Source organism: Pogoniulus pusillus, chromosome 27, assembly GCF_015220805.1.
Source record: "Pogoniulus pusillus isolate bPogPus1 chromosome 27, bPogPus1.pri, whole genome shotgun sequence".
NCBI lineage: Eukaryota > Metazoa > Chordata > Aves > Piciformes > Lybiidae > Pogoniulus > Pogoniulus pusillus.
In genome coordinates, this window is record NC_087290.1 from 6,913,608 (window position 1) to 6,929,998 (window position 16,391).

At 47.7% G+C, this 16,391-nt stretch overlaps 2 protein-coding genes across 3 annotated transcripts in view; one reads left to right on the top strand and one right to left on the bottom strand.

The window, feature by feature from the left end:
- Positions 1-5,349, bottom strand: part of CLIP2 (CAP-Gly domain containing linker protein 2) — a 115,765-nt gene extending 110,416 nt beyond the window's left edge. For both annotated transcript variants that reach the window (XM_064166571.1, XM_064166569.1), the window contains exons 1-2: positions 5,175-5,349; positions 378-535 (exon numbers count right to left, since the gene is read on the bottom strand). The gene's annotated coding sequence lies outside the window, so the exon portion shown is untranslated. The remainder of the gene's footprint in view (positions 1-377; positions 536-5,174) is intronic.
- Positions 5,350-5,406: 57 nt separating this feature from the next.
- RFC2 (replication factor C subunit 2) lies at positions 5,407-15,005 on the top strand. The gene is made up of 11 exons (XM_064166572.1): positions 5,407-5,528; positions 6,263-6,332; positions 8,671-8,712; positions 9,727-9,833; positions 10,183-10,284; positions 11,364-11,464; positions 12,194-12,351; positions 12,771-12,836; positions 13,269-13,349; positions 13,694-13,807; positions 14,705-15,005. Exons 1-11 carry the CDS (start codon positions 5,407-5,409, stop codon positions 14,813-14,815), a joined length of 1,074 nt encoding a protein of 357 aa, XP_064022642.1. The 3' UTR covers positions 14,816-15,005.
- Positions 15,006-16,391: the final 1,386 nt, after the last annotated feature.

Genomic DNA, 16,391 nt, shown 5'->3' on the forward strand with positions numbered 1-16,391 from the left:
CCTACATTTGGCCACAGAAGTTCATGGGTTCATGGATTCATAGAATGGGTTAGGTTAGAAAGAATCTTAAAGATCATCTAGTTCCAACCCATGTGGCATGGGCAGGGACATACACAGTTGCTTTCTGGCTTCCTCAGTGAACAGGAGCCCGTGTCCTCCCCGGTGGCAGGTGTTTGTGGAGGCAGAACCCTGCTGCAGTTACTGATGGTGACACAAGATCCTGACATGGAAAAGATCCTGCTCCACACCAGCCCCAAGCTGCAGGTGCAAGCAGCAGAGTGCTCACAGGAGAAAAGCACGGCAAGCAGGGAGGATCATCCAGCTTTAGCAACAGCTGCATTTTGGCACCTAGGAAAATGTACACTGAAAAGACTTACCTGGATGTGCAGACAAAGAGGATTGCATTCTATCTAGGAGAAAGTCTGGCACGGGTGACCCTTGGTGGCTCTCAACACAGGTGTCCATACTCCCTCTGCTGTCTGGAGCTGTAAGCACGCAGCTGGTCTTGCACTGGACACTCTTTCTGCTTTGTATGCTGAAAAAAATAGAAACCAAAGGAAATTTCAATTACAGCGTTAGCCTGAAGCAAAGAGCAAGAGAGCAGGACTAGCAGGTCACTGCTTCCCAGTCCTTTCCTTGTAACCTGGTGTAAGACACAACAAATTACAACTTGTTCCTCAACAGAGTGAAAAATCTTAATAAAGCTTCTCTGACTTAAAATTGAAGTGAACTGAATCCACTCTTTAAAGCATTTTCAAGTGCTTATAGAGAAGAATTGTAAACATTGGAGTCTCCTGGTAGCAATAAGCTGAAGCTGATCTTTCCATCTACTCTGTCACCACAGTCTGTGACCTTCTAGCAGTATGGATTTCCTAACTGCAGGCTAAGCAGCAGACCATAAGCATGCTGCTTATAATGCCCTGTGACAGCACCAAAAAAACATTTGGAGGTACTTAATGAAAATGGAAAAGGCAATGAGATGCTGTAAATAAAAGCTCTCAGGTGCCAGGGTGGGCAGATGTCGTGCTGTATTTACCCAAACTATTCTGGGGAGCAGCTGTGGCTCTGCAGCTACCAGAGATGCTGAGAAGAGAGGAAGGATGAGGTACTGGATGGAGAAATCAAGTGTGAGATGGCTATGCGCTGGTGGAGAGAGAGTGTGGGAGTGACCTCAGGCATTGTGCTTGGCACTGGTGAGGCTGCACCCCGAGTAGTGGGTTCAGTTTTGGGCCTCTCACTTCAAGAAGGACATTGAGGAGCTGGAGTGTATCCAGAGAAGGGCAACAAGGCTGGTGGGGGTCTTGAACAGAAGTCCTATGAGGAATGGCTGAGGGAGCTGATGTTGTTCAGTCTGGACAAGAGGAGGCTGAGAACTCTGTTCTCTACGATTCCCTGGAAGGAGGTTGGAGCAAGGTTGGGGCCAGCCTCTTCTCCCAGGAAACAAGTGATAGGATAAGAGGAAAAGGCCTCAAGTTGCACCAGGGGAGCTTTAGATTGGATATTAGGAAATATTTCACCAGGAGGGGCACCAGGCACTGGAATAGGCTGTCTAGGGATGTGATGGAGTCACCATCCCTGTAGGTGCTTAAAAGATATTTGGATGAGGGTCATGGTCACACAGTTGTGTCCAGGGAGATGGTAGGTTGTGCTTGGACTCTTAAGGTCTTTTTCAATCAGATGATTCGATAAGAAATTTAGATGGCACACATAACATTAGCTCAGTTCAGCACAGCTCTACCTCTGAGTACCTATAGAGAATATGCACATGAAGATTGGAGGATGCTATGATAACAAATCAATACCCTGTGTGTACGATGGCATCCCTGGTTTTGCTCTCAAGCATGGCAGCTCTACAGGAATCAGGGCCCCTGTCAGTCTGAGTGCAGACTTGTCAGGCCTCTGAAAGCTTCTAATACAGTGATGCCCTATTTCACAAAGCACCAGCCCAGCCTCCCTTCCAACCACCCTGTCTTTACTGTTGCTCCTGGTATTTGCAGTGGCGCTGCTTTACGCATTCAGCCTCAGCGAGCACAAGAGAAAATGGTTTGTAGAATCAGAATTCATTCCACTGTCTCCAGCCTGACAGTGTGAGAGTGAGCAAACAGGGAGAACCCTCAAAGGGGACTGCAGGCTCCACACCTCCCAGCAGCAAGGCCATCTGTGCAGCGTGACCTACTTGTGGTTGCCAGCAGCAGCAGGCAGCAATAGGAGGTGACAGCTTTAACTGGGGCCACAGGGCTGGGGGGACAGGCAATGGATAACCAGAGGAACTTTGCAATTCTCTTAACACTGTGGCTTAAGAACTCAGCCCCTGGCCTTTCAAACCTGCTGGATAATGTACATCAGTGTTAGCCCCAGCAATAACAGTGAGCTGAACTCACAGATTTAACCCAGAAGCAAAATGACCTTCAGCACTAAACAGTTCTCCCCTCCCTCCCAAAACCACTGGAGATAAGATTTGTATTTCTGTAAGGAATTTCATATTCTGCACTGAACATGCAGCACAGACACATACTGCTCACTGACAGCTGCCTAGAGTTAGTCTCCTTTCTTCTGCCTTCTGGATTTTACACCTCACATCCTCCATCATCATTTCATCACTGTTGCTCTTTACGGTCTTCAGCTACTGCCTCACTTCTAACACCTTTACTAATTTCAGCTTGCTGTTTGAGCTCAAACCAAGCCATCCTCATGCAAAGGATGCATCCTCAGCCAACCACAGCATGCAAAGCTACAATTCTTTTGCCACAACTTCTGCATTTACCCAACAGATTGAGTAAATGCAGGCCTTCATTTTCCCTGCAGGGACTACAGCATCACCCTTTGACTAAAGCTGATCTAAGAAGAGTCTCCATCAAAGGAGTCCTCAATGGATTGTTCCCTATATCAAACACCTGCAGCTGGAACTGCCTTGCTCCTGGAGTGACCACACACTTGCTATTTATTTCTCTGAGAGTGATCTCCATTAATAGCAGATGCTGTTTGAATATACACAAGAGCAGCACTCTCCTTGCTAGCTAAATCATTAGCAAAAAGCCTTTATCTGCACTGTTCACAAACAGCAACATTTTTTCTATAGATCTTTTGGGGTATGAGGGAGACAGGTCAGAAAGAATCACCATAAATTCAGGTTATCCTCCTTTCAGTACATCTGCATGCCTGTGTATTCAGGCACTGCTGACTGCACATCAAAAGAGTCCTGCCATCTCAGCACTGAATGTGGAATTCATTTTATCCTGGGTCTAGCCTGTGATCTCAACAGACAGGCTACAACAAAACCAGTTCACATTTTGGGGCCTAATGGGCTTTAAAACTCTTTTAGTCTCAAGTCTGCCTATCCACCTGCTGAACATCCTGATCAACAGCACTCTGGAACGTGTCCAGAGAAGGGCGACAAAGCTGTTGAAAGGCCTGGAGCACAGCCCTGTGAGGAGAGGCTGAGGGAGCTGGGGGTGTGCAGCCTGCAGAAGAGGAGGCTCAGGGCAGACCTCATTGCTGTCTACAACTCCCTGAAGGGAGGCTGTAGCCAGGTGGGGTTGGTCTTTTGCCAGGCAACCAGCAACATTAGAACAAGGGGACACAGTCTCAAGTTGTGCCGGGGGAGGTCTAGGCTGGATGTCAGGAGGAAGTTGTTGGCAGAGAGAGTGATTGGCATTGGAATGGGCTGCCCAGGGAGGTGGTGGAGTCGCCATCCCTGGAGGTGTTCAAGCAAAGCCTGACTGAGGCACTTAGTGCCATGGTCTGGTTGTCTAGGGCTGGGTGCTAGGTTGGACTGGATGATGTTGGAGGTCTCTTCCAACCTGGTTGATTCCGATTCTACCCCCAGTAAATACTTGTTCTGTGCTTGGTAAGCTGCAGAACCACCGTGAGTAAGCCAGAAGTTCTTGCCTACAGAGGAGCTTCAGCACTTTAGAAGACTGTGCTCCAGAGAAACACACCTTGGAACTGGCTCCCACGTATCACAACACCTGTCATCAGGCTCTCCACAACAACTCTTGTGAGAAGCCCTTTTTACTGTCCTTCACATGCTTATCAGAAACAATGCTGCACACACAGCAGCAGAATTAGTGCTGCCCACGAAAATGATATCTTATCTAGAGGCTGGCCCTTCCTAAGAGCATAACAACTGTTTCATTTGGCAAGAAACCAAAGCGAGTCCAGTGCATTGTACCAACAGACTTTTCTAACCAACAGTGCTGCACGCAACTGCAGTAGTTCATTGCCTCGTGTGGGGTACAGCTGAGTGCTGCAGCAACTTAAATCCTAAGACAGGAGTAACAAAGTGAGTCTGAAGTAGTAGAGGAGTGATGCATTCATCTGGTGTGTGTGCTGCAAACAATCTGAATGCTGAGAAATGTGCCCAGCTGTCTCAGCCTTGTATGCCTCTTAATTGGGTTATATAATTGTCTACATTCTTCCAAAGGAGGCAAAGTTAATCCACAGTTAATTCAGCCAGCAGATCACTCACCATTTCACCCTTAAATAACACCCTGAAACCACTAGGCACCACATACAGCTACTAATAAATACAGAAATGAAGATTACAAAGCACTGAGTACCTTGCCTAAAAACTGAGATAGGAGACTGCACTTTGTGCAATGGAAACTTCACCTTCCAGAGTTATAGAGCCTTATAAGAAAGGTAGCAAACTGCATCACTGTGAGGCCGCAGGCAGAAGCAGTTTCACAGGCTGAAGGCAATGTTATCGTCTGCAAATAGTCATGTGCCAACCTCACAGCGCTGACTAACAGGCACTGACAATAACATCAGAAAGCAAACGCAGTGGCAAGCGCTAGGAAGTTACTCACTTAGAAGAGCATCACCACTGACATACAGCTTCAGATGCAAGAAGCTCCAAGCTCCTGCCTCACACCAGTCCTACATCAAAAGCACTTCCCAAGCAATCAGAGCTGAGCGAAGAACAGATGAGAGAGTTCTGCTCACTCAGCTAGCACAGACATCACTGATGATGTAGAGCATAAACAGCGCTTCAAGATGTACCAAGGCTCCAGGAGCTACAGAAGCTGATACCCAAATTCTAACGGCAACCAGTCCCCATGCCAGTTATAACGTAACTGCTGACGGCATTTCGCAGCATCTTCTGTTTTCACTTTGCAGGGGGAAATAACGGTGGCAGACGAAACAAGCTACGGAACAGCCTAGCACAAACCCACCCTGCCGCGCTGCGAGCGGCCTCACGCCGCAAACGGCCTCGCCTAGCTGCCGACAGCGCCTAGCCCGGCTGCAGTACACCCGTGCCAGCCGCTCCAGCGCAGTCACCTCCTCCGCGGACGGCTCACGGCCCCGCCGGCCGTCGCTGTCCCGCCCCGTAAGGCGGGCCCGGGAGCACAGCCCGCCCCACACCGCGGCGGCAGGAAGGCAGGGGCCGCACCAGCCGCTGCCGGGATGGAGATGGAAGTGGAGGTTATAGGGGACGAGAAGGCCGCACCCGCGGCAGGCGAGAAGCGGAGCTGCTCCGACGCCCCGGGGACCTCTGCCGGGGGCAGCGGCCATTACGAGTTGCCCTGGTGAGTGGCGGAGGCGGCGAGGCCTGCACGGGGAGGCGGCGGCGGGCAGGGGCGCGCAGGCGGCCATGGAGCGGGGCCGGGGGAAGGAGGCAGAGCCGAGCGCCACTGGTGCGGCGTGGCGCGGGGGCGGGGCTTGCCGCGGCACAGCCTATGGCGAGGCGGGGGCGGGGCCTGCCGCTGGCGGGAAGCAGCGGCGCTTGGCGCCGGCCGCGGGCGGCTTCACCTGCCCCGGGCTGCCGCTGAGGGTATCGCCTGGGTCGGACCCGGCGGGTTGGGTGTCAGTGGGAAGTACGGGGCCCTGGCAGCGAAGAGAGCTCTGCCCACTCCCCATGACTTACTGAACTACAGCCGTGGACCGGGCAGAGCGCACTGAGCAGCCTGGGGTGGAAAGCAAGAAGGCCCTGTCGAGTCCGAAGTCGTGTCCCTGCGGTGACCATGAGGGAGCGCATCGAGTGGCATCTCCCTTTAGCCCTGGCATACCAGCCTGAGGCACTAACCTCGTATCTGAGTACAGCATCCTTGAATTCCTTCTGTGCATGAAGCACCCTTTCAGGAATGACTGTTGTGGGGTGCTGTGCTTAGCGGTGAGGAGTAACCCTGCGGCGCTTGCGCTGAGGACATGCCGCGTCAGCTCTGCCCCGTGCATCTTAAGATGATCCTCCTGTTCCCTCGGTGAAAAGCACGATTAAAGTTTTCCTAGACGTACTGAAGTGTGTGGGGTTTTCCTTTTACAGGGTGGAAAAATACAGGCCCGTGAAACTCTGTGAAATAGTTGGAAATGAAGATACAGTGAGCAGGCTGGAGGTGTGTAGCTGTCCTTTCACTTTTCACAATATCATCAGGGTTGGAAGAGACCTCACAGATCATCAAGTCCAACCCTTCACCACAGAGCTCAAGGCCAGACCATGGCACCAAGTGCCACGTCCAACCTTGCCTTGAACAGCTCCAGGGACGGCGACTCCACCACCTCCCCGGGCAGCCCATTCCAGTGTCCAATGACTCTCTCAGTGAAGAACTTTCTCCTCACCTCCAGCCTAAATCTCCCCTGGCGCAGCCTGAGGCTGTGTCCTCTCGTTCTGGTGCTGGCCACCTGAGAGAAGAGAGCAACCTCTTTCTGGCCACAACCACCCCTCAGGTAGTGAGCTTAGCTCAAAAGCCAGTTCTACATAGACCCACAGACCACTAAACCCACTTTTGTCCTTTTACATCCACAGCTGAGTATGTGGAAAGAATACTTTCTGACATATCCTTATTTTAGGATGTGTTTGAGTGGAACTTGAAGGGAATAATGCCCTTTTGAGTTGGGATGTTGTTTAAATTTGCCCTGGTTTGATACAACTTGGAAAAACCTGTTGCTGTTGTAGCGACTTTGTTTTGATGGACAGGTAAACCACAACAGAAAGAGACATAAATACAGTATTTTCTGGTAGAAAACATTTTCCTTGACAACTAATTTTGTGAGCACAGTATCTGTTAACAGGAAAATTCATCACAGAATCACAGAAATTTAGAGGTTGAAAGGGACCTCCAGAGATCATGGAGTCCAATCCCCCTGCCAAGTGCAGAGTCCTGCACCTGGGGAGGAATAATAAACTCCACCAGTACAGGCTGGGAGGTGATCTGCTGGGAAGCAGTCCTATGGAGAGGGACCTGGGGGTCCTGGTGGCTAACAAGTTACCCGTGGCACAGCTATGTGCCCTTGTGGCCAAGAAGGCCAATGGGATCCTGGGGTGTATTAAGAAGAGTGAGTCCAGCAGATCAAGGGAGGTTCTCCTCCCCCTCTACTCTGCCCTGCTGAGACCTCATCTTGAATACTGTGTTCAGTTTTGGGCTCCCCAGTTTAAGAGGGACAGGGATGTGCTGGAGAGGGTCCAGTAGAGGGCTAGGAGGATGATTAGAGGACTGGAGGGCATGGCTTATGAGGAGAGGCTGAGGGCCCTGGAGCTTTTTTAGTCTGGAGAAGAGAAGACTGAGAGGGGATTTAATAGATGTTTACAAATATCTGAGGCCTGGGGATCAGGAGTGAGGGGACAGGCTCTGCTCACTTGCTCCCTGTGATAAGGCACAAGATGTTCCAGCTCAACACAAGGGGGAACTTCTCTACTGTGAGGGTCCCACAGCACTGGAACAGGCTCCCCAGGGAGGTTGTGGAATCTCCTTCTCTGGAGACTTTTCAAGGCCTCTCTGGACACATTCCTCTGTGATCTGTGTTAGATAGGATTGTCCTGCTCTGGCAGTGGGGTTGGACTGGATGATCTTCTTGGGTCCCTTCCAACCCCTAACATCCTGTGAGCCCCTAGGGTAGTTCATACAGGAACGCAGGAGGGTTCTGAAAGTATCACAGTATCATCAGGGTTGGAAGAGACCTCACAGATCATCAAGTCCAACCCTTTACCACAGAGCTGAAGACTAGACCATGGCACCAAGTGCCACGTCCAACCTTGCCCTGAAAGCTCTCAGGACAGCCTGTTCCAGAGCTCCATTACCCTCACTGTGAAGAAGTTTTTCCTTATCTTGAGGTGAAACCTTCTGTGTCCTAATCTGTAGCAGTTGCTCCTTGTCTTATTGATGCTGACCACTGAAAAGAGATTTTCCCCAGGCACTTGACATCCGTCAGATATTTGTATGCATTGATCAGATCTCTTCTCAGTCTTCTCTTCTCCAGACTAAACAGCCCCAGGGCTCTCAGCCTCTCCTATCATTTTTCAACTTTAAAAATGCTTCGTTCTAAACTTCTAATTCACAAGCAGAATTATTCTGTGAAGCTCTGGGTTACAGTTTGGCAGGATTATTTGGGAAACAAAAACATTTCCATAAAGTCATCCCAGAAGATACTCAGATAACAGAACTTAACTCCATTGGTTTATCAGATGCATGCATTTCATACAGAAGGCAGGAAATGACAAAGGGAAGGCATGAGTACTAAAGATCTGTGGGATGAAGTGCTCTTAGGTTTTATCATATTAGTCTAGAGACTGACTTCTAACACTTCAATTAAAACCCCAAAACACAAAAAAGCAGCAAGGCTCCAAAAACCCAAAGCAGGAGGATAGAAAATGGTAGCTTTGCATCTCATTATTAAAGTAAAATTGGGAAGCATCTGCTAGTTTATGTAAGTTTTACAGTTGTTATTCTTTCTCAGGTCTTTGCCAAAGAGGGGAATGTGCCAAATATTATCATTGCTGTGAGTATTGCTGTATTGTTCTGTGCTTCACTGTGCTGGTCCTGCCTTCTGAAACATAGCTGCAGTAGCCTCCTGCTATAGATTTGTGTTGTGCCTCAACGTGTTGGTAGGAGAGATGTGGATTGTCTGGTCACAGAGCAGTGGGTTTGGTAAAATACACAGATTCACAGAGTGTTTAAATTGAAAGGAACCTTAAAGGTCATTTAGATCCACCCTCTCTACCATGGGACACCTGTCACTAGACCAGGATGCTCAAGGCCACATCCAGTCTGTCCTTGAACACATTTAGGGAAGAGGGGCATCCACAACCTCCCTTTGCAGCATATTCCAGTGTCTCACCACCCTCACTGGAAAGAATTTCTTCCTGATCTCCATTCTAAATCTGCCCTCCTCAAGCTTCAATCCATTCTCTCTCATCCTATTACTACAAGACTTGTAAAAAGTCCCTTCCCAAGTTTATTGTAGCCCCCTTCAGGTACTGGAATGCTGCTCTAAGGTCTCCTTGAAACTTTGTCCTCTCCAGGCTGAACAGCCCCAACTCTCAGCCTATTTCCACAGGGGAGGTGTTCCAGCCCTCTGATTATGGCCCTCCTCTGCACCTGCTCCAGCAGCTCCATGCCTCTCTTATGCTGGAGACCCCAGACCTGGACACAGCACTCCAGGTGGGGTCTCATGAGAGTGGAGCAGCAAAACAGAATCCCCTCCCTCACCCTGGGGGTCATACTGCTTCAGATGCAGCCCAGGATATGGTTTGCCTTCTGGGCCAGCCACTGGACAACTTTGTACTAACGTGTTCTGGCCCTCGGATGCCTCTTGAAGCAGGTTTTGTGCTCCTCCCTGCAGTGTTTCTCTCCTCTTTTGGAAGCAGGATCCTGAGCTCAGGCAGCCTCTAATCTGACATCCCTGCAGTTCCTCTGTCATAGCTGTTTCTCATGACTGGGGAGCATTGTAGAGAGTAGAGCCTAGAAAAATGACATTCAACTTACCAGAAATGATTGCATTTTGTGTTTCTAGGGCCCCCCAGGAACAGGTAAAACCACCAGTATCCTCTGTTTGGCTCGTGCTCTGCTAGGTCCTGCACTAAAGGATGCTGTTTTGGAGCTGAATGCCTCAAATGACAGGTGAGGAGGAATAAACCTTATCAAACTTTGCATGAAGCAGCAAGAATCCATTTTTATATCTAGTTCAGCTCAGACAAGTGTGATAGGCTTGAAGCCCCCAGTCCTTGTTTTAATGCACTTTCCCCAACTAAAAGTCAATCTTTAGTGTCCACCTATCACCACAGTGTTCAAACACAGTCTACCTTTCAACAGGGTTTCACAGCACTTAACACTGGCACAACTGAAGGGGCAGGAACAAATAGTACCAGAGTAGCGAGCTCAGGAATGCTTCAGCCACTCTGGCTGCTGCATAAAATCTCTTCTGTGGTTTCACCCAGCTGACCATGAATTGCTTTCATTCTTGTTGCAGAGGCATCGATGTGGTGAGAAACAAAATCAAAATGTTTGCCCAGCAGAAGGTCACACTTCCAAAAGGTCGGCATAAAATAATCATCCTCGATGAAGCAGACAGGTAGGTTGTGATTAACCTCAGCTGCTGCGTGGCATGTGTTGGTCTGTCCTGTCTGCATCTTAGATGTTTCTGTCAGGCTATCAAAAATAAGCTGTTAGGAAACAGATATGCAGTGGACAGTGTTATTATGAGATTACTGTGTATGGAGTACACAAACAACATGAGAAGGGCATGGAACTGTTGGAGCCAGTTCAGAGGAGGCCACGAAGATGCTCAGAGGGCTGCAGCAGCTCTGCTATGAGGACAGGCTACAAGAGTTGGGGCTTTTCAGCCCGGAGAAGAGAAGGCTTCAAGGAGACCTCGTAGTGGCCTTCCAGTATCTGAAAGAGGCCTACAAGAAGGCCAGGGAGGGACTATTTATGAGGTCTTATAATGACAGGACAAGGAGTAATGGGTTTAAACTGGCAGAGGGGAGATTTAAACTAGATGTTAGGAAGAAGTTGTTTGCAATGAGGGTGTTGAGACACTGGCACAGGTTGCCCAGGGAGGTTGTGGCTGCTCCCTCCCTGGAGGTGTTCAAGGCCAGGTTGGATGAGGCCTTGAGCAACCTGTTCTGGTGGGAGGTGTCCCTGCCTATGGCAGGGGTTTGCAACTGGATGATTTTTGAGGTCCCTTCCAATTAAACCATTGTATGATACTTATATCCAGCAGAGACTATTCCTGCAAGGGAGATGCTGAAAAGTGAAACATTTGGTGATTTGGCTGCATGTGAAATAGCATCTTCCAGTTTACTGGCTCTTTCCCCTAGAAAAGATCCTGGCTCACTTAGGCTGTTTCACTGGACACAAAGAGGACCTCCTCTTCCATCTGCACAAAAGTAGCAGTGCTCTTAGCAGCATTTTTCAGAGAATTGGTTGATTTTTGCATGTTAGTTTTATGGAGGTCTCAGTGCCTGCCTGCGTGGCAGGATCATTGTTCACGTGACTAGAAAAAGCTGCTTAGCTTATCCAGCCAGAATATCAAGTCATTTACAAAGCAGTGTTTAGTGTCATTAAACCCTGAAGCTCCTACAAAAGTAATTATTAGGCTGCACCTATAAGTCAGTGAAGGGCAAAATCTGTCCTCTTTTCTCCCCCCAGCATGACAGATGGAGCACAGCAAGCGCTGAGGAGAACCATGGAAATCTATTCCAAAACAACGCGCTTCGCGCTCGCCTGCAATGCCTCTGACAAGATCATAGGTAAAGTGCTGCCTGTCCCCAGGACCTCTTGTCTTATGTTCTCCAGACCATCATATGTTCTCCAGACCATTGGCTAACTGCTTCCAAGGCAGTCTTCAGAAATACCTTGGACCTGCTTCTTGCAAGAACCCATGGTGCTTCTGAACAACCCAGCCATATCTGGGCTCAAGTGAAGGACTACAACCATTATATATGCTTAAGGAGATGCTGTATTTGGTCTGGAGGTGACATCTTTCAAAGACAAGGGGAGAGTTGGAAGCTGAGATGTCTTCTTCCAAGATGAAAGCAAATGGTGGCTGGTTGGATTTTTTTCTATGAGAAGAGAGGGAAATGCTAATGACCCATCTGGGGCTGTTTGGTTTGAAAAAGAGGAGGCTGAGGGGAGACCTCATCACTGTCTACAGCTACCTGAAAAGACATTGTGGAGGGATTGGTGCTGGTCTCTCCTCAGAGGTGATTAGTGACAGAACAAGAGGGAATGGCCTCTGGGTAGGTTTAGGCTGGACATTAGGAAATGTTTCCCAGCAAGGGTGGTCAGGAATTGGAGTGGGATGCCCAGGGAGGTGGTGGAGTCACCAACCCTGGATGTATTTAAAAGACGTTTGGAAGTGGTGCCTGGGGCTATGGTTTAGGATGAACCTTGTAGAGCAGGGTTCTTGGTTGGACTTGGTGATCCTGGGGCTCTTCTCAAGCTGAATGTTTCTGTGGTTCTGTGATCTCTGTCCTCAGAGCCCATTCAGTCTCGGTGTGCAGTGCTGCGTTACACCAAGCTGACAGATTCACAGATCCTTGCAAGGCTACTGAAAATTGTGGAGAAAGAGGACGTGCCTTACACAGATGATGGACTAGAAGCCATCATCTTCACAGCCCAAGGAGATATGAGACAGGTAAGAGGAGAAAGGCAAGGAAGCAGAGACTTCTGTTTGAAGAAAAGAAACCTTTGAATTGTGGTTCTTTGAGGATTTACCTTTGGTAGAGGTAAAGCAAAAGGGATGTGACCTGTGGCATAAAAGTAACTAAACTGTTTGGTTTCATGAGGCTTTAAGGTGGAGATGCTCTTTAAAAGTGAATTGAGGGGGGAACTGGGTACCAAATTTCTGGGTGGAAACAAAGTCTTTGCACATTTATGGTTACTCTGCTGCTTAATTACAGGATCATAGGATGTTATGGGTTGGATCCTGTTATTCTGTGGTTGAAAACTCTTTATTTGGCATCAGTTCCTGAGAAATGTTATTTTCATCCTGAGGAGAGGAGTGAGAAGTAGAGCCCTGCAGAAACTAAGTGAACTCTGTTTTTAATTTCACAGGCATTAAACAACTTGCAATCCACATATTCTGGCTTTGGCTTTATCAACAGTGAAAATGTCTTTAAGGTTAGTAGTAGTGTGAATCAGTGATGCTGGAAGTTCAGCACCGTAGCTGTGTGAGACCTTGGGTCAGACATCTGAGCCAGTGTGCAGACAGCACTGGGCTATGCCTTTGGAAAAGAGAGGGAGCATTGACAGTGCCTGACAACACATCTGAGACTTTGTGACTTTGCAGCTCTCTCAAAGCACACAACTGCTGGGAAGTTTCACAGTGATATCTTTGGAATCTCTTTCTTGGGTGTTCTCATTTCATGGCTGTTGAGTCTGCCACAGCAGGGGAGCTGAACAGGCAGATTACATAAAATCTAATCTGCGTAACAGAATGTGTCTGATTCCAGTGCTTAACTGTGAAAGCACTTCAGCCTGCTGAAAATAACCAGGCAGGGCTTTAATGCAGGGTTCTGGTATTTTGAATTGCAACATTTCTCTTTGATACAGGTGTGTGATGAGCCTCATCCCCTGCTTGTGAAAGAGATGATACAGCACTGCACAAATGCAAATATAGATGAAGCATACAAGGTTGGTTTCATCTGTTGTGTTTGCATAAACCCACTTTTCCTCTACAGAATCCTAGTTTGGCGTGAAGGGTTTGAAGAATTCACAGTGTTGTGTTGTTTCTTAAGATAAGGGCAGTGCCATGCAGATGAGTTGATGGATTCAATCTTTTTTTATGCAGCACTCTGCTCAGATGACTAAGCCAACAAGCAGAAAGCCAAGCTGCATTGAAATCATTTGCTAAACAATTGGGGTTAAGTCACAAGACAGTTCCAGTAGTTGCATACAGCTGGTCTAGAAATGAATGTACTTGCCTCACCTGATGATAGGTTTTGCAGATAAATGAAGAGTTATTCTTGCCTGCACAGATCCTTGCCCACCTGTGGCGACTTGGATACTCTCCAGAAGATGTGATTGGCAATATCTTCCGTGTGTGTAAAACCTTTCAGATGCCAGAATATCTCAAACTGGAATTTATCAAGGTCAGTGCTAACCTAGCTCCTGGTGAGGTCTTTTGGACTTTTTTGAGAGGATGTAATCCCTACATCAGGGCCAACCTCAGGGTTTTCTGTTTGAAATTTGCTATATATTAGTGGCAAAAAAAAGTATTTTTTAACTTCTTACTACTTTTTTCTTAACTTCTTAAGTAGTAACAAGTTAAAAAAATAAGTTAAAAGTAAGTAGTACTTTTAACTCCTTACTACTTATTTTTAACTTGCTACTTCTTTTAACTTACTACTTATTTTAACTTACTACTTATTTTAACTTGCTACTTATTTTTAACTTGCTACTTATTTTAACTTGCTACTTATTTTAACTTGCTACTTATTTTTAACTTACTACTTTTTTAACTCCTTATTCCCACTCTGCCTCATCACTTTGTCAGTAAGAATAGACATCCAAAAATCTAACCACCCACAGAAGTGCCAAAAGTCGCTTCAAGTGATCACCTAGAATCAAGAGCAAACAGAATGCTGGCTTTAATGAGTTGCATCAAAGCCTCCCTGAGAACTTTATTCAGGTTCAGCCTTGTTTTTAGTCCAATAGATCATAAAATATTAAATTGTATTAGCAGCCAGGTGGCAAGTGGTAAAGATTTCAAACTTGCCCTCTAATATATGCACCTTACACAAAGGAAATGGGGAAAGAGAGGCTTTGGTTAAAAAAAATAAGATAAGAAAGCATTCTGGTTGGTCTACATGAGAAGATAGACATCTGTGGAGATCAAGGGACTGAAGTTGGTCTCAGCAGTAAGGGACATTTTCATTTAGTCATCAGTCACACTATACATAAAGTGGGGTCAGTGGTTGGACTCTATGACCCTAGAGGTCTTTCCCAGCTGAAACAATTCCATGATTTTCCCATATCCTTGTCAACAGGAGATTGGCTACACTCACATGAAGATAGCAGAAGGTGTCAACTCCCTCTTACAAATGGCTGGACTGCTGGCCAGGCTGTGCCAGAAGACCACAGCCCCTGCAGCCAGTTAGGTGTTTCACCGAGCTCAAACTTGCCAGTGAAGGCCCGGTGGGGAAGGGCAGCAGCTCCCTGTGTGTCCTGACTTCTGCCTGCAGAGAGCCTCTGCCCTTGGTTTTGCTAAGTGGCAGAAGAAGAAACAAATTCCATTGTAAAAATGTTTTGTACTTTTTTTTATTTAGACCAATAAAGCTTTAAAATTTACTCTGCCCCAAGAACTTGTAACTGTTGTATAACCCAGGTAGAAGAGATGATTGTGACAGCTGAAAGCAGCCAAGTCTGTTTAGTGCACTCATAACTGCTCCTGACAGTGGTACCAAACAAAACCTGAATCCCACTGTTAATGACCACACTTCAAGCCTGGCCATGAGGGATGGTCTGACCACCACCAAGAAGGGAAAAAATGATGCACCAAGTAGGACAATGAATGAAGTTGTAAGTGAGGCACCGAGCAGTGCCACTCCCAGGTGCTGTTTGCATGCTGTGCTTAAAGGAGGTGTTTTCAGCAAACACCTGACACAGCTCTGAGTGGTACCAGCCCTTTATTGTGGATACTTCTGTAAAATGTGACCACACTCTGGGATGCTCTGCTTTTGAGTTCCCCTTTCTGCTCTTGCTCGCCCAGGTGAGGTCATGCCATGTTGTTACAGTTTCAGCACACCAGAAAGCTACAGCATCATGCTTTCCTGTCTGCTCAGTCTTGGAAACCACCTTGTCAGTGCAGATGAGCAGTAAAGTGTGAAATGCAGAGTGACAGCAAATGCAAGTTGAATTTGACCACCTCCATATCAGACGTCAGAGCCAGCTTAGTGTAATTAAACTTGTTCTGGCTGTAGCAGTCACACAAGCCAGGGTAGAGGCACAAGTTTGTTGTGCCTGCACTTCACCCTGCCCCTTCTGTTGTCTCTCCACCCCAGGCATTCAGTTGCCCACTCCACAGCTGTCTCAGTGCCAGATTGATCTCCACTGGCAGCATTGTCAGCTCCAGTCTAGAGCCTGGCCCCTAAGCTGAAGCTGGCAGGTTACACCCTCTATTGCTCACTCAGCCACAGGGACAATGTTTCAACAGCAAGAGCTGGTGGTATCAAAAATGGCCTGGTCAAGACTTTCTGCAGCTCCTTGGACAGAATTTGAAGTCAACCTTTTTTTTAATTCAAAGTGCAGGAGAAGGAGTTTACTGAGAGCTAAAGCACAGACACATTTCAGCCTGCTGCCAAATGGAACAAAGCAAACAGCTCAGAGTAACAGCTGCGATACTCGATTTATTGAACTCACCTTTTGGTCCCTAGCCAGGGAATTGTCACTACCAGCACCAACACTATTCACTAGGCAGCTAAAACCAGAGTTTAGCTAAGGGGCAGAGGTTCCATAGCACAGCAAACTTTGCATCCCCACTGGAGGTGCCTAGCTGTGCCTTGTCTGGGTTGCTGTGCTGGTGCCAGCGCAAAGGTGGGGATGAGAGGGTGACAGTTCCTGTTCCCACCTGGTTTAAGTTGTTTTCACAGTATTTCAGTGGCTGTTTTCAGCTCCAGGTTGGAGCAGACTCTCTTCTGGACTCATCCTCTACAGCACTGGGGGGACATAAGCATG